The sequence below is a fragment of the Panulirus ornatus genome, chromosome 57, assembly GCF_036320965.1.
Source record: "Panulirus ornatus isolate Po-2019 chromosome 57, ASM3632096v1, whole genome shotgun sequence".
In the NCBI taxonomy this organism is placed as follows: Eukaryota; Metazoa; Arthropoda; class Malacostraca; order Decapoda; family Palinuridae; genus Panulirus; species Panulirus ornatus.
The window spans coordinates 29,342,248-29,367,795 of NC_092280.1; the positions used below are offsets into that span (position 1 = coordinate 29,342,248).

Here is a 25,548-nt window from a genome sequence, read left to right on the forward strand (position 1 = left end):
TTGCTTTGATGTGGGCTGCGAGTGGCCATGGCGTAAGCCTAGCCTTTACACCAGACACCGCGTTCAGGTGGCCGCCACAGTCCTCCTCCTCCTGCCACATACGATAGGCCATCGTGAGCCGGGCAAACCAGACCCGAGTGTCTCTGTAAACAGAAAAAAAAAAAAAGGCATTAACATGGGATGTTGGATCTCATAGCGTCGCTGTTGACGAATGAGGGATGCTACTTTTTTTTTCCTCTCTCTCTCTCTCTCTCTCTCTCTCTCTCTCTCTCTCTCTCTCTCTCTCTCTCTCTCTCTCTCTCTCTCTCTCTCTCTCTCATTCTCGAGTTGCTGATGTCGCAAGTCTTTACTATGTTTTATGTTTTTTTCCAGACTGTGCCTTCGTTACCGCTTCAATCCGTATCCATTGCCAGCGCTGATGATTTTCTGTCTTTGCCCAACAGGTTTCAAAAAAAAATGATAAATTCTAACATATCTTGTATGTGATTTCAGTGCTGTAAGCACGCGGTTATAATACAAATATCTTGAAACAAATCTTCTCATTGTAGACAGAACGTGTCGAAGCCACAGGTAAAGACAAGAGATTTCTTAGAAGAGATGAGTAGTCAAGACACACAACCAATCTCATTCTTTATGGCCACACATCAAAGGCAGGTCGGGGCCTTGTCTCAACCAATGGTCTCCTCCCCCATGACACTCTCCTCCAAACATCACAGGGAAAAACACAGATGAAAACATTTCTCGGAGGGTTAAGAATTCTTTTCAAAGACTCCATCCATTTTTCTATTATGGAGGGAAGGGAGTTTTATTCTCCAATATCCGCCATAGCTGAGCCAAGAGACGCAATACGTTGGCGTATCAACAATGCGTTTGAATCTATCTTAAACTTCCCCGTCAGTAAACAATGAATCTAACATTAACCCCGGATATATTCATGTGTTTAACACATAAAGATATGCTTGAAATATTTATGCCTATTTAAGTCTTGATGATATCCAGCTTTAAGAGTGATTTGTGTTCTTTTTAAAATGCGGGAATAAATATTTCCCTGGGTCGATTACGTAGCCAAAGGCATCCTTGAATCCTACAGCACAACGGTACGACCTTAGAGCACAACGGTACGACTTTAGAGCACGGCGGTACGACCATAAAGCAAGATAATGTAATCAATAGATAACGACGGTACAGCCTGAGACAGAGCCAGACAGTATAATCCTTCAGCAACTCTAATGTATGATGGCCTGACTTACTGGTCAGGTGGAAGGTCACGTTGACTCCCAGGGCCTGTATTGTCTTCTTAAGGGTCGTATCATCATGTTTAAGGGTCCTACCGTCCTGATCTGGAGGTTAAGGGTAAATATGAAGCCTGCCTTGTAATCATAGTAATATTCAGTAATGTGGAAACAACATTACGAGGTACTTTTGACTAGTGGCCATCTTGGATATTGAAAAATTTCTTAACACTGGTCCCAGTCAGCTACTTAACATTTACACAATATCATATTGTCAAAACACGTCCTGACCAGACCTTACCGGGGTGGCAATTACCGTAAGAAGTGGAGGTGAGAATAATACTCACATCACTGATTACATCATCTTCAAGGCTAGGCAGTGTAGCCTGACAGTCACAGGCCGGGGCACACACCTTCCTGTCCCCTCGTCCTGCATGAGAGCCTCCTATAGCGGTTATAATTGTTCCTAAAATCCTCAAAGTTAGGTGGTCATAAGTTGTACTCCAATGTAAAACTTTTGTGAACTTTAATTCCCTATGTTTCGCATCGAGTCCATTTGCATATGATTTGTGAACATACAGGTTTCTTAATGCATGTAATGGTTGACTGGGATGGTGTGCCTTAGTTATGTCTTTGTATACTCGTATCAAAAGGTCGTGGCTGTCATGGTCTGGGATAGAAGTCAACGGGACTGAGCCAAGCCCGTATGTTAGCGGTGATGGCGTCATTTATGTGGGAAAGACCGTTATCTGTCGCCATTTAATGCACTATTCACTCAGAGAAGCTGGAATATCATACCGGTCTATCTCTATGCTTTGCTGTCCTCGTACAACTGACATTAATATCATGCAATATCAGCGAAACCAAACAGCAAACATCACCTGAATTAGTGGTACAAAGTTAAGACGCCATACCTTGTATAGTATAACAGTCATGAGGAGTCTGGGAGATAATACTGAGTCGGTCTTTGTAGATCACGTTCTGTGCAGTACAAAGGATTATCTTCAATAAGAACGAAAAATAAAGTTTGTATGTTTTCCAATAGTTAGGAATTAATGAACACGGGTGAAGCGAGACCTGGGCATTACACATATATCACTAGACATGTGTGTAATGGTAATAATAATAATGATAAAACTAATAACAGATATCATAATAGATTTATACGAAAGAAAAAAAAGATAATCATGTTGCAGGGGGGGGAATGGGTGGGTAGTTGCCGGGGCGGCCGCCAGATGTCAGGGCGGGTTGTAAACACTGGGTGGGCTGCCAGCTGGTTGCTCGTTTGAGGCGGACGCAATGGAAGGGATTCTCTTCAAATGGACCAATTACTGGAATGGTACGTCTTAATCACTTAAGAGAATGAGAGGGCATTTGAGATAAAGATTCAGGGGTCGTCATTTAAAGTCATTTTAGTTTCGTAGTTTCACTGTATTTTGAATATGGATGGAGTATTTATGTCAATCGGTCAGTGACAGACGACAAGATGTTGATGTGGCAGGAGAGTAGATTGGCTACCATGTAAAACACCTGAAGGAAGATGTATGTATTTTCGTGAGTCTTATGATGTTATAACACTCTTGAACTTATGAACATAAACATCCTGTCTGAATGTCGTAACCTGAGGTGCGTGGAACTTTCTATATGTACGTTATCTTTATTAGATATCGATGGTATAGTGACGTGCATGCCGACGACTTGCGAGATCATTATTACTCTAATACTTCGGAAGGAAGGGAGGAGGAGGGAGCGATTTTAGTTTATTCTGGACATATAACACGTGTTTACAATTGATGTATCCTATAGTTTACCAATCCGCCATGGGATGGTCACAAAAAAAAAAAAAAAAATACCACACCGGATCGCTGTCATGCTTGCGTTGCTCCAACCTTGGCTGGGAAACTGTACTTCCCGTCTCACTGCTGGTGGCTGATCATGATAATGGTCTTCAAATATTATTGTGTGTTTTTGATAAAAAAAAAAAGATATTTCTATTCATGTCTTAGAGAGAGAGAGAGAGAGAGAGAGAGAGAGAGAGAGAGAGAATGTGAAGGAACAAAACTGAAATATGTTCATTCTTGCAGAACCTGAGTTAGGTCTGTTATTCATGTAATATCTCAAGGGTTAGTCATCCATACTCCAGTATACCCCATATTCACCTTCACCTTCCTCTAGTGTAATTGGCAACTTACCTGCTTTACATACTTTTATGTATTATAGGTCTGTATTCTGAAATGCAGACATATTAGTTGACTTGTGTATAAATGACTGCATCATGCAGAGGTTATTTATCAAATGTTACTTGAATCGATACTGGAATTGTTGCTGGATTTGGTGAAATAAGTAGCGGGCATTACCAGAATTTGGCTGCTTGTGTTCAAACTGTGAATGAAGTTACCTTCCATGAGGTTGTTTCATTGCAGTACAATCTTGTTGAAGACTTTTCAATCCAAGAGTCCATCCTTTCCCTGCTGCTGATTGTAGGACAGTCTTGAAGCTGCAGTAGCCCCTGGAGAATGAGACTTAGGGTTATTTAGTAATAATATAGTAACTGAAATAAATAAGAATATTTAATGTATGGGATGTCCTGAGATATGGGAAATGGCTGTTGTGAAATACTGCACATACATAATGCGTAACTCTCAAACTGAAGATTTGTGTTCAAATTTTTAACTCGTTTATCAGGTTGGCAGCCAAGATGGTTTGTTTTAGACCAAGGAGTTCTTGCATACTACAAGTCACAGGAAGAGGTCAACCAGGGGTCTAAAGGATCCGTAAAACTTTCTGCTTGTGAGATTTTAGGTGAGTTAATCCTTCTGTCTATTGTAATGTCAGAACCAGTGCAGTACATGGCAATGCAAGTTGGTTTAAGATCAGTTTCTTTGTTATCAAAAATGTACTCAGAGATATCGATCCTCTGTTAGTTTTTAATTTTCTATTAAGTATTAGGGAACAGGAACAATAAATGTATACAGTGTACTGTATTAGAGAAATTTTTTGCTGATTGATAAATGATACTGGAGTCTGAAAGAGTTAAAGAAAAATACAGATACTAGGACAGAGACAAATTTCTTTCTGTCCATGGTAGGGCTATCATTGCCAGCCAGTATACTACCAAGGTACATTTGTCTTTTCTTTTGTATATCAGACATTTAGATATGCACCTTCTTACGTTTCTTTCTAAACTGAGTTGCATGTAAGATGTTATAGCACTTGTCTTATTTTAATGATACATAATTATAAAAAAAACAGATTGCACTCTGTTTTTGCCACCAATTCATATTCATTGCATGCTTCACAACATTCTGTCTTAGCTGTGTTTTTAGTTAAGGGAGAACTTAGATAGTGAGAAATGTATGTATGGTTATGTGATTGCTAGCAGGGGTTATTCCTAGTCTACCTAATAATAGTAATCTCTCTTTCAGTACATCCAACAGATACAATGCGAATAGATATTGTGATTCCATTTGAACAACATTTTTATCTCAAGGCTCCATCTCCACATGAACGTCATGCTTGGCTCGTAGCCCTAGGCAGTGCAAAAGCTGGTATTCCTCCTGCAATACCTCAACCCAAAATAGAGAAAGGTAAGAGGATATGATACAATAAAAGGACTCAGTTTAAAGAATAACAAAATGATGTTCTCTCAGTTTGCAGCTGCATATGTGCATTCATCTTATATCTTGATCTGTTGGTGTATCAGTTCAGCTAACTTTCCATGAATATAAGTTGAAATCGGTGGATGTTTGTGGAAATATGAAATAAAGTGATGGGGAAAAATATTGGTAAGCGGAAAGTTAAATGTATTTTTAAATTACTCATTTAAAGTCTTATGATGTGCTTATGAATCTTGCAACTAGTCCAGTATTCTATGACCTTGTTGAGCCAATTTTATGTATTTTGTGCTTATGAATCTTGCAACTAGTCCAGTATTTTATGACCTTGTTGAGCCAATTTTATGTATTTTTTGCCACTATTGTACTCATATCTTTCTGTTTGCATGGGATTGGTAATGTTCAAATAGTACAACCTTTCAGATCATACACACATTCTTGGCTCATGTTCAGTGTGCCAAGGTGAACTAGGTTTCCAAATTTAAATGCTCCTCAATTTTTGCTGTGCACAACACTACATTGCCACATCAGGTGAAACATGACATATATTCACACTGCCACCTCACCCCATAGAGTGACTTCATTTCATATATTCAAAAATCACTCTCTAGGCATCCTGATCCACAAAACATCTAACCCTAGGTAATTAACACCATATCTGTCCATCCTTTCATGGTCTACCTCTTTTTCTATGCATCTTCCACTAACATTTATCTTCACCATCCAGTGTGTCTTTCACAGTCATATCATCTTAAATTGCTTCACCCTTATGTTTTTTTTTTAAAAAATCCTTCATCCACATCTTTACTATCTCATCATTTTTAATTCTATCTATTCTCTCAAGTCCTGCTATGAGTTAGTCATCTTTCCTTAATGCAATCTCCTTGCATGCAGCAGTTAGACTTATCCCATTCACTAGAGCCTTCATTGCATACCTAAAACTTTTCCTTTACATGACTGTGGTCATGATTTTAGTTTTCATTCATCATCCATGCTGACCATCACTCCCAGATTTCTATACCACCTAAGTCTCGTCTCTTCAGATGGATATTGTATGATTTTCCTCCTTTACAAAATTATTCATGCAGTACACTATTGCTTTTTGCCATACATTTTCTCTCTCTGAACATATGGTTTCTTATTTGTCCTAAGATTTCTCTTTCAACTTACTTGATCATATGTCATACTTTCAGAGCAAGAGCCAGATACCGTGAAAGCTAAGAAGTCAGAACTACGACTGACTTGTGACCTCCTAATGAAGCAGGTCTACAGTGTTAAGACAGCAGCCAACAACCCGGATGGACCTGATCTTGAGGTTTGTTGAAAAAAGAAATATTATTGTTCATCACTATATTTTGGTTATTCAGTGTCCCTTCCCTTTAAATTATGTGAAATACAAATTTTTCTCCAGAGAAATAATATATCCAAGTAATTTATTTTGAAAATGTATTATTTGAAAATGATAATGTCATACCAATACTTTTTGAAGGATTCAGTAAATTGTATTTATACAATGTATGCCTTTTCCTGCATTTTAAGGCAGGGTGTCACATGCAGTCCTCTTCAGGCATTTTGCTTTTTGACCAGTGCTTCATGCTATTTTGTATATTGGAAAAAGAAAAAAAGAATCCTGGAAGTGTCAAGTTTCTTTTTATTTCTCATACTGTGTTTATGGAGATATCTATTATAGCTAAATTTTACCTTCAGGTTTTCCTTAGAATTTTGCTTCCAACAATTTGTCAGTACTGATACCCATTATCTTCCTTGCACAAATAATTGTATCAAGTTTCAGTAACATGCTCTTGGGTATTTATATTAGCTCTTGAATTTTTCATTGTATCCATCTTTCTGTTGTGAGCTTAGGATGTCATATAGGGGGTTTATCTCTGTTTTTGTAATGAATGATTTTTTATTTTATCCTGGCAACCATTTGGCTCATTGTACTGAAATTCAATACACATTTGAAAAGAGCACATGTAGCCCTGGAATAATCCCTCTTGATTTTCATTCAGTGATATAAAAAATATTCACTAAGTTTGTTTGCAGAAGTTGGATGAATCTACTGCTCTGCTCTCAGCAACTTGTGATACTTTCATCCATACACTAGAGGAATGCCTGAAGTTGTCCAACACCTCGCCAACGCCACAGCTTAGTGGAGACACTCCCATACCTCCAATCACCGTCCTCAAGGTCTGTTTGCCTCAGTGTTCAAAATTTCAGTCATTCTTTCTTTCATTAGTAAGGTAAAAGTAAATTAAGTAAACTGATAAAGATTTTGTTTTCACAGACTTTCTTAGAGGATTTTCCCTCTTAGGCTCAGTTCCCTGTTCTTATCACGACCTCACTAATGTGGGAAATGGTGAATATGTATAAAAAAAAATATATATTCATAAAGACCCATACATGCACATATACATACACATACACAAACACATATGTATATACACATGTACATATCTATACTTGCTTGCCTTCTTCCATTCCTTGCGCTACCCCTCCCCACAGGGAACAGCATCTCTACCCCCTGCTTTAGCGAGGGAGCGCCAAGAAAACAGACAAAAAAAGCCACATTCATTCACACTCAGTCTCTAGCTGCCATGTGTAATGCACTGAAATCACAGCTCCCTGTCCATATTAATATTGTATATATTTTTTTTTTTTTAGGAAAGGAAAAGTTCTAGTACTTCTACACCTATAGCAACAAGACAGAACTCTACAGAAAGGTAAGACTAGTGCTTTCAGTTTTGTCCATAGTTTTCAGTAAGTCATAGGCAGTTGCCTTCTTGTCCAGATTCAGGATGGCTGGATATTTTGGTTTCTAAGTCATGATAATTGGGTATAGGTATTAACAGACTCTTCCTGCATGTGGTACCACCACAAGGAAGAAGTGCTCCTCTGTAAAGCTTTATCATCATCAGCGAGCAGAAAAGAGAACAGGATCAACAAGGACCTTCTTGTCCCAGAGCCCACCTTACCCATGAGGACTGCAGTCATGAAGCAGCAGGAGCTCCATGAAAGGGGTCCTAGGGATATAGGATAACTATGATAATAGGGCTTGAAATTACTGCTTGTGTCCAGAAGGGCCAGTGTAAAGACACCATACATGCTACCTTCTCATGTTTTCTTAACAATTAGGTCCTGTTCCTGAAATTCTTAGGTTAAACTCTCTCTCTCTCTCTAATCTGTCTTGATAACATGTATTTTTAGCCATGAATGTTGCCATTGATATGTAAAGAATATTCATATCCTCAGAAAAGGATGTTGTTAGTCATCTCCCTCTTGGAATTTTGACATGTTCTAGTTGCTCTTTGTCATGAACCAGCCATGGGACTCTGCTTGCTCTCTCTCTTCTTGAAGAGTTTTATATCATTTTAGTAAAGCTGTCTTTAGCTCAAAAGCTTGTGTGATAATCCTAATCATATCTGTATTTCTAAATTATATTGCAGTACTGATTGGTGTATCATGACTGGGTTAGAATACTAAGACTTTAAAACCCTTTCCCTTTTTGTTAAGAGGTTACTTTCAAATTTCTCTAAATGAAAGGGAAGGGGACAATAAATGCATTATGTCTTTTGGGCAAATGACAGCATTTTTGTCTGAATACTGGGCCTTTGTGATTTAGCAAAGTTGCAATGCAGGGACCAATTTTTTGGCTACAATGTATCCAGCCACCTTGCATCATCTGGACACTCAGACACCTGTCAGTTACTGATTGCCTTATGCTGTGAAGAACAAAAGCTTCTTATTTTTCAGATTCATCTGTTTGTGCTATCATATTTGACATGTTCTGTAAGAATCATTTTGTTTGCTTTCATTCAGAAAATACACGAACCTGGTCAAAAGATCTCATTGTAGGGCAGAAACCAAAATATCACATGAGTGAATTTATAAAAAGTCTACAAGTTGTTTTTAAGATGTACATATCTAGGAGATGAAATATAAGAAAAGAAGCGTATTCATAAGATTTTACGATTTTTTCTTTTCACAGAAGGACAGAGTGATTATCAGTGGAATTATGGTGACAAAAAGTATGATTTTACAGTACAGAATTCTGCTTATGTCAAGAAGCAATGGCCAATTCCCTGTTGATGGAACCTTAGTCAGAAGAATTTATTAGTTTTTAAGACAGATCCCTTTGTTTTTTAACCTTTTAAGCATAGTGAGGTACCAGAAATAAGTTTATGTATGGCTGGAATCATGAAAAACTTCACCCTCCATAATCATTGACTTGAAAGAATTTATACATTCCATCAAAAAGAATTGCAATTTTATTTATTCGAACAGTTGAATATATTGTTTAACTTTCAGTCATTAATGTGTAAATATTATTCAGGGTGTGTTGAATCATTTTACATGAAGCAAAGACACTTTCTTTTTCAGTATGGTTGTCTAATTAGTGCTCACTTCAAGCTTCTTAGAAGTAATAGTGCTTATGGAACTACAAGTGATTTATTATTCATGTAATGAAAAGTTTGATAAAAGGCAGAACCCTGGCACATTTTGTAATTGTGGTGATGGATGAGGTAGCTATGTACTGAGGAATTAGGTGGAGCAAGAAAGTAGTTGCTTTCATGTTTTTGTTGTGAAAATTTAAGATTGAAAAGGAGCACAGTAATGGCAGCTGTAGACTTTAATTTCATATTCTAATGGTATTGTCATAACAGTACCTCATTTTGCATTACACAGACTTTGCCATGTTATGAACAAAATCAAAGCCCCAGCAAAAGAAAGCTTTTCCATTTTTAATAATTATATTGGCAAGCCTAATTTTTGTTTTTGTTACTGTATAAAACACTTTTTCATCTATTGAGAAAAGCTTGTTAAGTTCTCCATGCTTCATAAAAGTTTTTGTTGGCTTATGGAATATTTCATACATTGGATTCATAACTAACCGTAAGCATCATTATTATTCGTTTTTCTTCTGAAAATTAATTTCAAAAATATACAATTGTGATAACATTCAGTGCAAACTTTTGTTTGTCTTTATTTACTTATGAGTAAAGTTGGAACACATTTTGTAAAAATGATGTATATATGCACTAAGCAAGTTGTGCACATTACTTGAATACAGCATTGATAGTAGACCACACAGATATATTGGCTGGCTGTATTGTTATAATGATCTGGTTTAGAAATTATTTTATTGGAATTAGAAATTTGAAATATTTTCAAAATGCCTACCAGAAAGGTGAATGTCCCTATGTTTAGAATTCCATTATATATTCCCATTTGCTTTCAATTATGGCTTGTGAAACTTTCGTAATCCACCTCAAGTGAATGGGAATGGAGATAACTTGATGTACGGAGTAATCTTTCAGTGAAAAAATTAAATTTTAGTACTTGGGATTGATATGAAATTCTAAAGATTTTGCTTCTGATGATGATATGTCTTTCAGTAATTTTATCAAGAAAACTTTAAAAAGTTATGAACATTTGTACAAAAACTTTTTATCTGTATTGGGAAACCAACGTAGTTTCAGAAAAGACAAAAGTGTCATCATGATGTCATCAGCAACTTAGATCTGATTACTTGTAGATTTTTTTGTGGTAATTCTTGTTATTTTCACTAATGACATTCCTCTATATTTTGTCAGGGAAATTTTGCATTTTCTTAAAGCTTTCCTATATATAATAATTGCTGTATTGATAAATATTGCCAGAATATTCTATATTTTGATAAGGAATGTTTTAAAAGGCAGTACATGTACTAAAGTACTTTAGGCATAAACATAGAGAATTTGAAAGCTTCAGTTAAAGTTAATTTTTCACTTGCAAGCCATATCATCCCTAAATATGTATTCTTACTGTATTACAGGTTGGGTTCTACTCAGAAAAGCATTATATTAATTGTTGTATTCGATTATTTGTCCGTTTTCAAGCTTATTTTAATGGTACTGTATGTGTATAATGTAGATGTATAAACTAATTGATGCCAAAGGAAAAGCTGTATAGGTATATTATTAGAACAATGGTTTAGATATTTTTATTAATGAAATATTATTCTTAGGTTTGAGAGATAGTAGAAATGACCTTTAGAGATTATCTAATTCTTGTTTTGTTGGATCATTTACTCTAAAAATGTACATAAAAGTTTGTAGCACTTCTGATATCCATCAGGAATTTTTCTTTTGTTGGTGTGTTGTGTGTCTAATGTCGCTTTTTCCACAGAAGACATGGGCTCGATTCTTGGCACTGGGCTGAATAAGCAGTGACACTTTTGTATTATGTGCATATGGGTGCCCTTGTGTAAATAACCATTTCTGAGCCTAACTGTGTGCTGCGGATACTAAAGCTTTATTGTCACTTATTTTTCACTGACATTAATTTTAAATGGAATGGTATAGTTGCTCTGAAAGCCACCACAAATGTTCATTCACTGATAATTAGCTATGTTCAGATCATATAAGCATAGATTTATACTGTTGTTTAATCCAACCTTTAGGTACAAACCCTTATCATGATATTTAGATGAGTAGGATTCAGAATTTTTTTCAGCTCTGGAGTCCTTCCAGAGGTACATGAACCTTGCGATATTTGCCATTAGCAACCAAATTTTTTTATTTTTGTCTGATGAGGAGTTTTAATAAGCAGTGTGTATGGGTCTTGGGATTAAATCCTCATGTTCTCAGTTTAGTTCATCTTTTTGATCTCCCATGCTTAAGTTTGTGACAGCTGTTTCTCATTCAAATTAGGGAACTGTGTCTTCTGTTACATTTTGGTTTGGGGAATGTGGCATTCCATCAGTGAGGTCCAACCTGTGTTACTAGGTGTGAAAGGCTTCTACCTTCACAAGATTTTGCCTTGGAGCATTTCTCAAAAAACAGAGGTCCTTGGGAGATTCAGGACATATGAAGTTAACCATGGAGATTTTGATGCATTTCTCAGATACTGAGGCTTTTCTTTCATGCTCTCTCTAGACTGGCTAAATATTACTAAAATTCTTGTCTTTAGTGGAGCTTATTATCGTAGAGTGTATGATGCACCTTCAGGTCCAACTCTAGATTTGGGATAATTGGGGCCAATTTTATGTAAGCCCTCTTATGCACCAGATATCCATCTTGCATCTTGTGTTTATCTTCCCTAATTACAAGATTTTGCAAGTTATAAATGTCTACTCAGATTGTCAAACTATCCTTACCTGCATATACTTGTTTCATATTCATGTATCGTAGTTGGAACAAGCATTCTTTCATACAAGCTTCTTGAACACTGTGAACTTGATTTTTTTGCTCATCACAGTGTGTTCATAACTTTTACCCTCTACCTAAGATTTCAATGTTTTACCACATCTCTAGTTTTCCAAATTCATTACTGTGCTGATCTCTAAAGGACTCCTGATCAGTACCCTATGGCTGTAGAACTCCAGCTGAAACAGATGACCATGCTCAGTGTATGGATTAATTTACCACATAAGAACTCTGGCACAGCTCATCATCAAGTTTGGAAAGCTAAGTTCTGAATTGACTGCTCTTGGCCTAGATGGGGCAAGTAGATCACACACACTACTGTTCTGCCCAGTCCACTGGTTCACTTTTTGTAAACATATTTTATGACTCCTGGGCATAACAGCCCGAAGTTGAGCTTGATGCCATTTTGTGACAGGATTAGGCAACAGGGTAAATCCTTGCTTTTGTGGTGGGGAAATGATTAATTACCGATATCATTTGTTTGTGGAGAATTAGGGGTAAGTATATTATAATTATGTCTTGTAATTCATTGTCTAAAATGTCTTGAGCGCCAAGTTAGACTCTTAATATTTCCAGATTACAGCTTATAAAAAGAGTCTTTCAGATCAAAAGTGAGTTTCTTAAAGACTAACCAGATCATAGTTGTACAGAGTATGTAAATGGTCACCCTGTATTACAAGTTGGTTACCTTTAATGCTTGGAGTATAGGATCCATTATTTTCAAATTAGTGGAATATTATTTAACAGTATATTGTGTGAGATCACGTAATGAGTTTGACTAGCATAAAAGTGAATTTAATGGATTATTAGCTGATTTTATTATTTAATGAAGAATAATAAACGTTATAATTTATGAATTTTTCATTTTCTGTCTGTTCTTTATTTAGGATCAAGATCAACATGTATATGGTATTGGATAACAGGTACTTCAATCGTCTACCATAGATATAATTGCCTTATGCTTTCCCTAGTTATATAGGCTTTTACATATTGTCATATATAATCAAACAATTTGAATTCATATAAAAATTACTTGGCATCTAAGTATGTGGTAAATTTAAAGCAGTATAAAATGGCATTCAGTTGAGCATGCATTTATATTTTGTTTTTTGTCTCATCCTCTGGTCTCAGCATGATTTGTTCATGCATACCTCCTGACATGCATGTTATATCATCAGTGAAGATCAGTGTGTAGCTAGATTATTTGTGAAACCTAAAATACTTTTACTGCCTTTAGCATGAACGCCTACCGATTTTTTGTGTACTTAATTTTACTGTAGATTTGTTTTTTATACCTGCTCACTTTTTCTGACCTTAGTGAGGTAGCCCAAGGAACAGACAACTGAGCTTTTAAACTCTTTGAGCTCCTTCCTCTGTTTCTTGGGTGAATTTTTAATCATAACACTGCATGCATGTTGTGTGGCTGGTTCTGTTATTTACTTTGATAGTAAGATTACAGTAGAAGTGAACCCAATGGAAAAACTAATGCTAGGCTATGCTCTACACATTCATTCCAGGGGAAATAGTCATTTTCTGTTTTGAGTTTAAAGACTTGCTTTTGTGGTAATGGCAAACAGATTGATTGAATCCGTGATCATATTTCTCTGGCTTTGAATTTTTTTATATTTCTTAAAGTGTAGTTTATAGATTTTTCCAACACATTCCAGTTCAGAGTTCACTATAATTAAAAATGTAGAAGAAATAGTTAGGTAGTAGTTGGGAGGCAGCCACCAACCAGGGAGGTTTAATACTGGTACTACCTGCCTTGGTCTCTGGAGGGTTAGTGACAACTGCATAGTGAGCCAGCACTTCAGTGGTTGTCAAGTTACACTCCTTTGACCCAGGTAGCTATCTTTACTGTATCCCTCACCCCTCACGTGGACTGCTGGCATTTCCGTCCACAAACATATACTCTAACCTTAGCACACATAACATTTGACAACAGGTGACACACAATTCATTCTTCATAACTCTAGATTTTCCCCTGGTGAGTGCTATGCATTAGCTGTGCCTTTTGGCAAAATGGTAGGAGCAAGAGATAGAAGTAGAAGGTAGAAAAATTAGGAGGGAACATTAGGTAGTAGTAGTCAGTAGGAACATTAGGTACGAGCCTCTGGAAACACTGCTCTAGAGTTGCCCTCTGCCAGTGGCCTTTTAAGGGTGTGGCACTAAAGGCTAAGAAGCGGCACTGGAGTTCATCAGTTATGGAGATTCTTTACCTGTTGGCACCCCACTGAGGGAGTTCCTGGAGGGATGTTGCATCACAGAAGTATACAGATAGAATTGGGATTGCACTTCTTTTATAAATGATTATATCATTATAATACTAAAGTATTTTAAAGTGCAGTGGAAATACCAGTTATGAAAATTAATTGTATTCAGTATATTATATACTTTTACCAAGTTACTTGTTCCTAGATACTGTTGTAAAGATAAAGAAAATATGCATTTTTTTTTTTTCAACAGCCATCATACATAACTCTGCCCACTAATTGTGAAATTCACTCGTTGGTAATGACATTTGCCCTTTGGTTATGAAGTGTGCCCTTTGATTATGACATTTACCCACTGGTTATGACATTTTCCCATTATCTGTGACATTTGCTCATTAATTATGATCTTTTTTTCTCTGGTTATGTCATTTGCTTGCTGGATATAACGTTAGCCCACCAGTTATGACATTTGCCTATTAGTTCTGATACGTTATCCAATGATTACGACCATTCCCCCCAGGGTGTAACATTTCCCTGCTAGTTATGACATTTCCTCACTGCTTGTGGCATATGCCCACAGTTATGACGTTTGCTTACAACATTTTGGCACTGGACATGACATTTGCCCACTGGTTATAGCACTTGCCTACAGCAAGTGACACTGTTATGGCATTTTCCCATTTGATATGACATTTCCAAATGCTCATTGGCTATGACATTTTCCCACTGTTTATGACTTTTGCCTGCTGGGTATGGCATTTGCCTATTGGTTATGACATTTGCCCAATGATTATGACAACTGCCCACTGGTAATGACATTTGCTCACTGCACCTCACTTTACTGTTGTTGGGGTCCCTCTTCTCTTGAGATTAAACTTTTAAAATTCGAATCTGCCTACGATATTTGCCTATTGGTTTTAAAATTTACCCACTAGCCTATGACATTTGCCCTCAGGTAGTGACAACTGCCCTCTGCTTAAGACCTTTAATCACTGGTTATGAAATTTGTCCATTGGTTATGACATTACCCATCAGTTGCTATTTGCCCAATGAACACATTTACCCACTGCTTATGACATTTGAAACAATACTGATGCATTCTCTAATACCCATTTTTTAAGCAAGACCAGAAAATGTGAATGCTGAAAACTTTTTTTAAGCCAGTCTGGTATTGCCCCTTCACCTTCATTATAGACTAATGGGGCTCAAATGCCCTGATATCCTTTGATCTTTCAGTATGAACAAGTAGCTTTTATATGTGGTCTGCCCACTGAACATGGCCAGCTTCCTGGGTGCTGCAGTTAGAGGACTACTGAGGTATTATATATATATATATATATATATATATATATATATATATATATATATATATATATATACGTAAAGAGAGAGAGAGAGAGGGAATTAGAGATAAGGGATGGCATACTATTGCCTATGGTTTAATGATGTAAACTGATGATGTGGTGACAATATTACTGATATGTATCAGTGGACAAAAAGGAGTACCATATGGTCAAGGAACTTATTCCAAAGAAGCCCATTGTTTCCCTGTTACTGACAGTAGCAAAGCCTCATAAATTATTTATACACTATACATTCATGTTAATGGACTCGCCTGCATGTGGTTACATAGCAAGTGAAAAGTCACCTTCCATGAAGCTGTGGACAAAAAGAAATATAGTCATGATGAGGAACTTCTCACTTCAAAGGAGTCCTTCATTTCCATACTTCTGATTGGAGTACAGCCTCAAAGCTGCAGGAGCCACTTGAAATAGATCCTGGGGTTTATAACTAATTAATTATATATTCATCCCACAATATCCTCAACAAATAATTCTGCTCCACCCTAAATTATGCCTCAACCACCTGGTCATCCACCCTATTAAAAGAAAATGTAACAAAGCAGCATATCACACAAAACAGCACTTAGAACAATCACCAGTTGCTTAGCAATCATAACGTCGATTTCCTGTTTGAGGAGAAAAAATACCTATGATTCAATCTCATGATTTCAATACGCTCAGCACATTAATTCTCTGTAACAATACTAGATTTCTCCTACCTAAAGTGCTCTATCAATAACCTCAGCCCCCAAGTAAAATAAAGACCCTATCCTTGCTTCACACCAACAAATTAAATTTACTGGTCCCCAATACCCAACAAGCATGATGCTGACAACACGTACACAACACCGTAATGACAATAAATGTTAAGCACCTGCCCTCCCAACTCAGTTCCATTGTACCAGCCATACACTGCTTGTAACTACACTCCCCAGGTATGTATAAGTTATGCTTTGTTGTCTGTGTTCTGGATGCCATCCATCTTTTCAACATCACAAACACAGATTGCACATATCACATCTCCAAATTGCAACTTCCAAAGTAAGGAAAAGACACATTCCTCAGCTGTCCTGTGCTCAGCACACAAACATACACAACATTCCCACATTTCTTGACCTGTGGTTCTTCCCAGTGGGCATGGCTGAATTCCTGAGCACAGTAGGAGTAACACAAAAGGGGATCCAGTAAAGAGGCTAAGGCATCTGTGTATGTGCTCACTTTTCCCAGTGGAAGGTTTCAGAGAAGATATGCAAGTTGTTTATGTTTGTATGAAAAACTGTGTTGCTTTTATATATGAATTTATAGAAGTGTTAAGTGTTACAAACTGTCTGATGAATTAATGATGTTGAGCAAGGAGGAAGAAGCCTAATGTGGGGGCTTCTGATTGTTGCTACATAAATGTATCATCAGTAGCTTGAGTGGAAATGTACTTATAATGTATTCTTGGTATGTTGGAGAAACTTGTGTATCATGCATGGAATTTTTTATCTCAGAAATAATAGACCAGGTGTTTACCGTAGTACTGGATATTCCTGTATTGCTATTTCATTTACGTGTATTGCTTATAGAATGTTTTGATTATTAAAGCATGATGATATCTGAATGGTATAAAAGCAGAATGATGAGGTCTTAAGTGGAGCTTTGTATTTTTGATAATTCATGCTGGGTGAATGTCAGAAGCACCTGAATATACATTATAGTGGATTGCACTTAGCATTATGTTCTTTTGAAATTAAGGACTGAAATGCTGATGTAAATTATTGTATTACCGTTTGTGGGGTTTCAGTGAGATTGGAAATATAAAATGTATCAATGGGATACAAAGCAAGAAAAGCAAGAGAAAGTTGAAATAAATCAGTTCCCAGTATGGAGAGGTTGGTATGATTATACCTTGCTATAATATACTTGAGGAAATTATGGATGTAGGACATTGAAATAAAAATGTGTGTCAGTATCATCAAGACAGATTTTTCATTGTGTAAGAAGACAGACTGGATATCAATGCATACACCATTATGGTGTAGAGCAGGTAAAATCCTTAGAGGGAAGTAAAGAAATTTAGAAAAGAATGTGTTAAGTGTAGATGAGCATGGTATGAGTGTATTAGGTAGAATTTTTTTTCAGTGACTGGTTAATTCTGTCTGTAAATTGTGCAACACAATGCAGTGTATAGTATTATTGTAGTACTTTTAAGTCTTTCAAGAACCATATTTCCATGAAGAAAACACAGCTCATCTAACATCTGAAAGCAATGATTTAGTGTTTGAAGTTGTATATTTTTGTAGCAGTTGTTTACGGAAGAGCATACAGGAGGCAGGTTCCTATATGAGCAGTTCTTCATGCCAAGTACATATATCGCCTTAGAATCCTTTACATCTGTTGATCTTGACAACTGTTTCTTGCAGCTAATGGCTGCATTGTAAATGTTATAAAAGGACAGATAATATATTAAAAAATAAGATTTATTTTTGTTTGATATATTCCTTCTAATCCATGGATACTTGTAAATTTTATTGTTTCACCGTATTTTTACCTTTCATAATCATACACAGCTTCAACCTTATGTTTATCTTGTATTTGTGGGGCTCATTATTTTCAAAAAGTAATTCCTTAGAGCAGACAACTGACATGGCTGCTTCACTTCTTTCAGGGCCAAAGTGTATTAGTGTTGGGTCTTTAACATTTATGGGCGATTATTGGCAACCAAATTATTTTGGAAAAGTCTTTTCCTTCCACTCTGCTGCAGATGCAGGAAAAGTACATGACATATTTGAGTATAAAACTTGAAAGGGCATCGTAACATATTACTCATTTAACATCTTTACAATAACTGTTATCTATGTGGTGCATGACTTGTTAGTTGCAGACTTTTTGTAGCTAAACAAAAGCCCATTTCTCATAAGAGAAGAAGCCACTCAGTATGAAGAGTTGTATATGTTGTAAGAGAATTACTTGTGGTAAGAGGTTATGAAAGCTGATTAATTTATACTGTCTAAACTACAAAAATTATAATACTGAAAATTATAGTACCAAAATATTATAACTTACAAGAATGAGAATTAACCAATGATAAGGCTGACGTCTTAAATGATGTACAGACTATGCAATCTTTTTGATATGATAATACAGTTCATAATAAGTTCTATTCTTTAACATATTCAAGTTTATCATTGTCTCCATCTCTACTGGCATTAACACTTGCCACACTTTTTCTTCCAATGAAATCATTATATTCTTAGGAGACAAAATGCAAGCCAATGGCAATATTTGAAGGTGCTGATTGATAATGTGTAGCGTTCCCTCACTTAAACTGTAGCAGCAACAAGACATTTAAAGCTTTTTTTATAAAAAACCAACAAAATAAAAAGTATTTCTTAATCTATACAGTAGTAAGGTGTCAATATGTATTTATGCCTAAGGATAAAGATAGAGATATAGATACATTAGCTAATTAAGCACTAGATCCCTCCCATCTAAACCACTCTATAATGAATCACCAACTTCCCAGTAGACACAATAGATTTACCCCTGCCTCACACTTCGGTAACCTCTACTCACAGATCCCCCAACCCCCATCATTTACAACAATGACAAAACATGCACATCAATCTAACCTGGCAAACACTAAACCGCTGATCTCCCAACTCAGTCTTAAACTCCAACCATTGGAAACTACACTCCTAAGACAAACAAGAGTCATTCTCCTATTTACACTTTGGTTATCACCCATGGTTACACCACCACAGACCCATTTCAACGTAACCCATGAGCCTTCATGCCTTTACTGCCTTAGATGATCAGTCATTAGTCGTCATTGTATATCTGGCACCAAATAGAACATGATAATCATCAGCAGATGTCAGTATGTGACTGAATGATGAATAGCACTGTGCAACTGATACCTTAAATTTTTTGGACATTATAATCCTTCACTTTGAACAGTATAATCCATCATATGAGCAAAAAAAAAAAAAAAAAAAAAGGTTAATACTGACACTTGTATCACACATACATAAATCTATACAGAGTAACCATAGTGACTGAGGATGGGTAACAACCACTTGTTGATGTGGGGAATGGGAACAGCCACAGTAGTTGAAAGATAACAATCCTGGTTGTAGGTAACGGGGAACACTTCATACTGATAAAGGGTACATCCATGGTGGTTGACGGAAAGAAGCAGCCACATGCGAGCAGTGAATACAGCGATAGTGACTGATCCAGGGGAATAGCGGTAGTGTTTGATAAGGGGGAAAAGCTGCAGTGATTGATGAAAAGGAATTGCTGTAGTGATTGAAAGGGAACAGCTGTAGTGGTTGATGTGGGTAACGGCTGTAGTGCTGATGAAGGAGAACAGCTGCAATGGTTGATCAAGGGAAACAGACATACTTGGACGAATGGAGAGAGAGAGAGAGAAAAGCAAGAACGAGAAACAAATGACTTTAGGGTGGAAGAAAAAGGGAGGTAATGACAACGAAGCGGGATAAACCCAGATCCATAGCAGAACCTTATCTTTTCCTGGCTACAGATAGTGCTGCATTTCCTGTTCACTGATAGCACATTAGATTAGATAAGACCAGATAAGATGAAAACCAACACTAGAATGGGACAGTGATGTCCTCCCGAGCTCTAGGGTACGACGAGTTCGTTTACCACATGAAAAGTTCGCTCGCCACGCGACGAATTCGTTAACCACTAGAATTCGTCTGCCACGCAAAGACTTCGTTCGCCACGCAAAGTTCGTCTGTTCGTCTGCCTCGCAAAAACTTCGTCCGCCACACAAAGTTCGTCTGCATCTGAGCGAAGAGTGCGTCTGCGACAAGAAGAGTTCGTTATGACTGAAGACGGGTACAGCCCAGTGGCCGTCAGCTCCCCTGCAGCAGGGGACACTGCCGGTGATGCTGACGGCTGGGAAGGGGGAAGACTCAAGAAATTAGCGTGGATGGCGCTTCCCTGCCTGAGTGTGCTCCTCTACCTGGGTGATCTGACGACCACCTTGTGCTACGCTGCCAACCTCTTCCTCCGCGCCGACGTGCGGGACGCGTTCATCCTAGGGCTGGACTTGAGGACGTGGGCATGGCTCATCATCATGGTCCGCGTCACCTCAGGCGTCGTCATCAACGTCATCGTCACCCTGAGCAGGTACCATCCGGTGGTGTAAACAAGGGCTTGACGTGTTGTCTGCCTGCTAACCTCACCTTTGACCCACAGATAAGGACTTGACAGGTCTACTCGGTCGGAATGTGTGGTGACTTCTTTATTTTCTAGTGTGAGTGTAAACACGAATGTAACCCATTAAAAGACATGATTTGACGGGTACATGAGGTCCTAAATCAGTTTCTTGACACGTCCTTGTGTTTCAGTCCACTAAGACGTTCGTGACACATCGAAAATTCATTTGACACATGTTGTCAGCCCTAAATCTAACTCTTAACTTTGTAGTATTTTTCTCAGCTTGCAATGACACGTCCGTGACTCCTCTACAAGTGTGACTTAATGGGTATACATGATTGTAACTTGGATTCAGTATTTGTACTAAAGGGTACATGACATCCAGACCTGCCGTACATCTCCAGATCATATTCTAACCATCACATGTTGGAGGCCTTTGACGACTCTTCATGATCGAGTCCAAGACCAATTCAGGAATCATACCCAAGAGTCGCACCGTCTTGCCCAAGGATCGTACAGTCGTCCTCAAACAGTGAACGACCATCTAGATGTTGACAACCACTGAATCCAAGAATATATAAAATTTCTTTAATCAAACTGATACATTAGTTATTTTCCTTAATGATTTCGCTACAATCCGCTGTTCCACATAAAAAACAAATTAAACACATATTGCCTTTATCTGCAACTTACATATGATCACTCTGTAAAATATTAATTCCTATAAGAATGCATTTACCACGGGTGTCTACTCATTAAATATCTTCTATAAATAAAGCAATGTATATATTCTCTCTCCTGCTTTCCCAGGCACAAGATTGGCCTCCTGGACAAGAGGAATAAAGCGATGGAGTTACTGAAGTGCTGCGTACCGGAGTTCCACGCGTTGTCGGCGTGAGTATAGTACCCGCAACACCTGTTGTCGGGGCGCGTATAGTACCCGCAACACCTGTTGTCGGGGCGCGTATAGTACCCGCAACACCTGTTGTCGGGGCGCGTATAGTACCCGCAATACCTGTTGTCGGGGTGCGTATAGTACCCGCAACACCTGTTGTCGGGGTGCATATAGAACGTGCAACACCTGTTGTCGGGGTGCGTATAGTACCCGCAACACCTGTTGTCGGGGTGCGTATAGAACATGCAACACCTGTTGTCAGGGTGCGTATAGTACCCACAACACCTGTTAGGGTGAGTATAGTACCCACAACACCTGTTGTTGGCGTGAGTATAGTACCCGCAACACATCCACTGACGGAGTGAGTACCCGCAACATACCTTCTTCAGGTGGGTGTTGGTATACGTACATCTGCTGGATTATCTTGTAACTGCTTTTGAAAGCTCTTTAGCAATGACATAATATACCTTGCTTTTCTCTTCACGTTTACTTATCATAGTTGGGTACAATATTCTAGATGTGAAAAGCTACTTAAGAAGCATTTGTATGTTCTAAATTCCTCCGTCATCGAATTTCTTTAATTAGGTTATTGTTAACTGACAGACTTATGCCTTTATATTTCTCGATATCTCTAGCAACCCGATAAAAGCAAAATCATAACAATTATCAGTGATGTGGGTTGTAACAAGAACAGTTGTATCTTCTACTACTAAAATAGTCGTGTTCTGTTGGTTTGAATGAACTGAAGCAAGTTATTCATCAACTCGACTCATTAAACAGTTATGCTGGTATAAATAATCAAAGCTGGTCATTTACGAGTCTGACTCCTTCATCAGGTTAACATGAATGAACCGAAGCAACTGATTCACAGGTTAGGTTTAACAGTATCTTGTGTTGGTATAAAGGAAACGAACCAGTTTCACAAATTCGATTCATCCTAGAGAGATCCGGATAAAGTTATCCACAGGTTCGACTCACCCTAGAGTTTTGTGTTGGTCTGAGGGTTCAGTACCAAGTGATTCACAGGTTCGACTCACCCAAACGCTTTTTTGTTGGTCCTTCGGACTAGAACCGGGTGATTTACATGTCCATCTCACCAAAGTATGCTCTTCACACAGGCTCTACCGACACATGGAGATGGCCCTGAGTGAGCCTGTGTCTGTGAGTGTGTTGGAGCTGGCGGCCTTCACCCGCCTCCTACAGACCGTGCTGGAGGCTGTACCACAGACCCTCCTACAGACCTACTTCCTCTTCACAGACCAAACGCGAAAGGATTCCAACTTCGCCAGTGAGCTAAAGTTTGGTCTTACTGTATAGAATTATGATTTTTTTGAAGTGTAGAGTTTAAGACTCAATTCTGTGATCCTTTCCAATATATATATATATATATATATATATATATATATATATATATATATATATATATATATATATGCACTATGTGTTCAGCAACACCTACACCGAAACCCATAAATTCCCACTACAACGCAACATTTCGTGTGGGAGCAAAAAAAACCTGTGCAGTACGCCATGGAGCAACACTAACCCTTTCTGGTTGTCCTCGTAAGGTACAATACCACCCTCTCCCCTTCCTACCACCACTTCAGACAGCAACACTAAGCTCCTTGATGTCCTGCTGAACGTGAAGGAACATCCCTCCCTCCCCCCTTCCTGAGATTAGAGCACTCAGCCTTCTTCACCGTCTCCGTCAGGAGACCTGCCCGCTACCAGCGTGAGCTTCTCCCTGCTGAACGCCACCTTCGGCTACACATTCTTCCTGGTGTACATGTACTACGACACGGAATACGAGTGCCCTCGCCTCCGTCAGGGCCTCCTGCTCGCCCTCGCCTCCTTCTTGATTCTTGGTGAGTTATTGAAACTGTCGGTCAAGACTAATTTGTTCGGTGAGCGTCATCTCGTGTGTGTGTCTTGCTTTATTCTGCTTCACGTATATAGAGGTACATCTGTATGGCGTTTATATACTATATACACCACCCCTCAACCTCTGTACCAATTGGTATCGCATTTGTTTTTAATCTACCCTGAACTGTCATCAGACCGTGGTCTGTACTGTAACAAATAAATTCATCATCATTATTGGTGGCAGACGTTGCAGCAGCAGTAATATTAGTGGCAGGTTAATCCCCTGTACTCAGGTGGTCGGGCCTTCTCGGTGTCGCTGATGGCGTGGGCCTACATGCCATGGCTCGCCTGCCTCTGCCTGCTGATCATCGTGCTCGTGATCTTCTCCTGGTGGACTGCTAGGGTGCAGCAGCGGCGTGGCCACCCCTGCTACAACCTCCCCGCGCGCACCGCCATCACCCTCTTCCAGACCTTCACGGCAGCCACCGACCTGAAGCTGATGCTGACCCTGGCCGTCATCTACACTGGTCTCTCCGTGACATACGTCATCCAACTTCACCAGACCGCGACGCACTGGGCGCTCTTCTGCGTGCCTATATTTGCTCAGGTCGTAGGCACGTTCCTGGCGTGGGTCTGCCGACGCCTGTACGAGAGGGCGTACGAGACGCTGACCCGCTCTGTCCTACCAGACGAACGAGCGTCTACGAGAACCGAGCAAGCTGAGGACGACGGAGTTCCCTGAAGGTTTCTCACACTATGACAAGTCTTAATCAACAATCTTACTAAGAACTGGACCCCCGAGTTATCACTGATGACTTACTAAATAGTTTTACGAGACCTGACCAACGAAAACCATGCATGCAATGATCATAATAATTTATATTTTAACCAAAAATTCCAACAGTAGAGACGCAAAAACATTGAAAAAAAAATGTGCGAGTTTTATGATCGCTAATGAAGATACGATGCGCATCAGCAAAGGTTTGAGATTAATGTAATGCACCCCTTATACGTCCCTAACATTATAAAACTTATGTTTTCACAGGTCTCCTTGATGTCTGGTGTACAGTCTCTGGGGTGTAAACACCCCTTCCTGAACTGGTTACAAGCAACTAGTGTCTTTAAGTGGTGTGAGATACTGTTCTATCGTTATTCATTTTTCTTACTTTCCTTATATTACTGCACTTTTCATTTACTTTAATTTCACTTAAACGATGTACACAAAAACGGATGACAAAGATTTAAGTTACAGTTGACCTGATGTAGTACATAAGTGATTAAAGGTGGAGCATTTCATTTTAATTTCAAAGCATTTTACTCTATTTTCGAGGCATTGTATGTTACTTTCAAAACAGTTTACCTTATATTTGGAGCCTTATAACTCGCTCTGTTTCAGAGTAATGAATTTCACAAGGGAAACACCTTTGCAGGCTTGATATATTTCGTCCATGTACAGAAATTTACGTTTAAGGATGACGGAACAGATCTAATACATCTTAATAAATACCCGACTACAAACTAACGTATGTCATAATAGAAAACTCAAATGACCTTTCTTGGCTAGGCAAAACATACCAATTCTCGTGAAGAATGTTACAATACCAATATGATAGTAAGGTGTACATGAAAATTTCTTAGCTAATAAGAATTTTATACTTTAATGACACCATATCAATTTTTTTTTTTTCAATTTAACGTCAGCCCTAACAAGTAACATTTATAGATGTAACTAGAACACATTTCTATACCAAGGTTGGATCGCAACTGCAGATGGCATATATCTATCTACCTACAAAGAAAATCATACCAAGTTATACAGGAAAAGCTCACACTAGAAATCGCCTTATGAAAACAGACTAAAATATTGTCTGCAACGCAGAGATCAGTGTCCAATATATATATAAAACATGGCGGTCTAAAAAAAAACAGGCGCAAAAGACAAGTGTTCAACACACTATCACAGTGCATACAGTCCTGCCAAATACATTCCGAAACAGATTGTATATTGTTGAACAAAGGCAAGAGAAAG

At 38.2% G+C, this 25,548-nt stretch overlaps 2 protein-coding genes across 2 annotated transcripts; both read left to right on the top strand.

Annotated features, from left to right (window-relative positions):
• The first annotated feature begins 2,456 nt into the window (after nucleotides 1-2,456).
• Nucleotides 2,457-18,054, top strand: LOC139766375 (pleckstrin homology domain-containing family A member 3-like). Its single transcript, XM_071694918.1, has 7 exons — nucleotides 2,457-2,571; nucleotides 3,918-4,034; nucleotides 4,658-4,819; nucleotides 6,040-6,161; nucleotides 6,893-7,036; nucleotides 7,511-7,569; nucleotides 8,835-18,054. Exons 1-7 carry the CDS (start codon nucleotides 2,532-2,534, stop codon nucleotides 8,845-8,847), a joined length of 657 nt encoding a protein of 218 aa, XP_071551019.1. The 5' UTR covers nucleotides 2,457-2,531; the 3' UTR covers nucleotides 8,848-18,054.
• A 2,145-nt stretch (nucleotides 18,055-20,199) lies between these two features.
• LOC139766378 (uncharacterized) lies at nucleotides 20,200-25,037 on the top strand. Its single transcript, XM_071694922.1, has 5 exons — nucleotides 20,200-20,731; nucleotides 21,572-21,655; nucleotides 22,775-22,944; nucleotides 23,369-23,521; nucleotides 23,813-25,037. The coding sequence occupies exons 1-5, from the start codon at nucleotides 20,424-20,426 to the stop codon at nucleotides 24,259-24,261; spliced, it is 1,164 nt and encodes a 387-aa protein (XP_071551023.1). The 5' UTR covers nucleotides 20,200-20,423; the 3' UTR covers nucleotides 24,262-25,037.
• The last annotated feature ends 511 nt before the right edge of the window (nucleotides 25,038-25,548 follow it).

What these genes read in the sequence shown, in the direction of transcription:
- LOC139766375 (XM_071694918.1), top strand. Translation starts at nt 2,532, where the DNA reads ATGGAAGGGATTCTCTTCAAATGGACCAATTACTGGAATG. An exon ending in ATGGACCAATTACTGGAATG is followed by an intron (nt 2,572 to 3,917) that starts GTACGTCTTAAT and finishes CTCGTTTATCAG; the next exon opens with GTTGGCAGCCAAGATGGTTT. An exon ending in TCAACCCAAAATAGAGAAAG is followed by an intron (nt 4,820 to 6,039) that starts GTAAGAGGATAT and finishes TCATACTTTCAG; the next exon opens with AGCAAGAGCCAGATACCGTG.
- LOC139766378 (XM_071694922.1), top strand. Translation starts at nt 20,424, where the DNA reads ATGACTGAAGACGGGTACAGCCCAGTGGCCGTCAGCTCCCCTGCAGCA. An exon ending in GAGTTCCACGCGTTGTCGGC is followed by an intron (nt 21,656 to 22,774) that starts GTGAGTATAGTA and finishes CTCTTCACACAG; the next exon opens with GCTCTACCGACACATGGAGA. An exon ending in AAAGGATTCCAACTTCGCCA is followed by an intron (nt 22,945 to 23,368) that starts GTGAGCTAAAGT and finishes CGTCTCCGTCAG; the next exon opens with GAGACCTGCCCGCTACCAGC.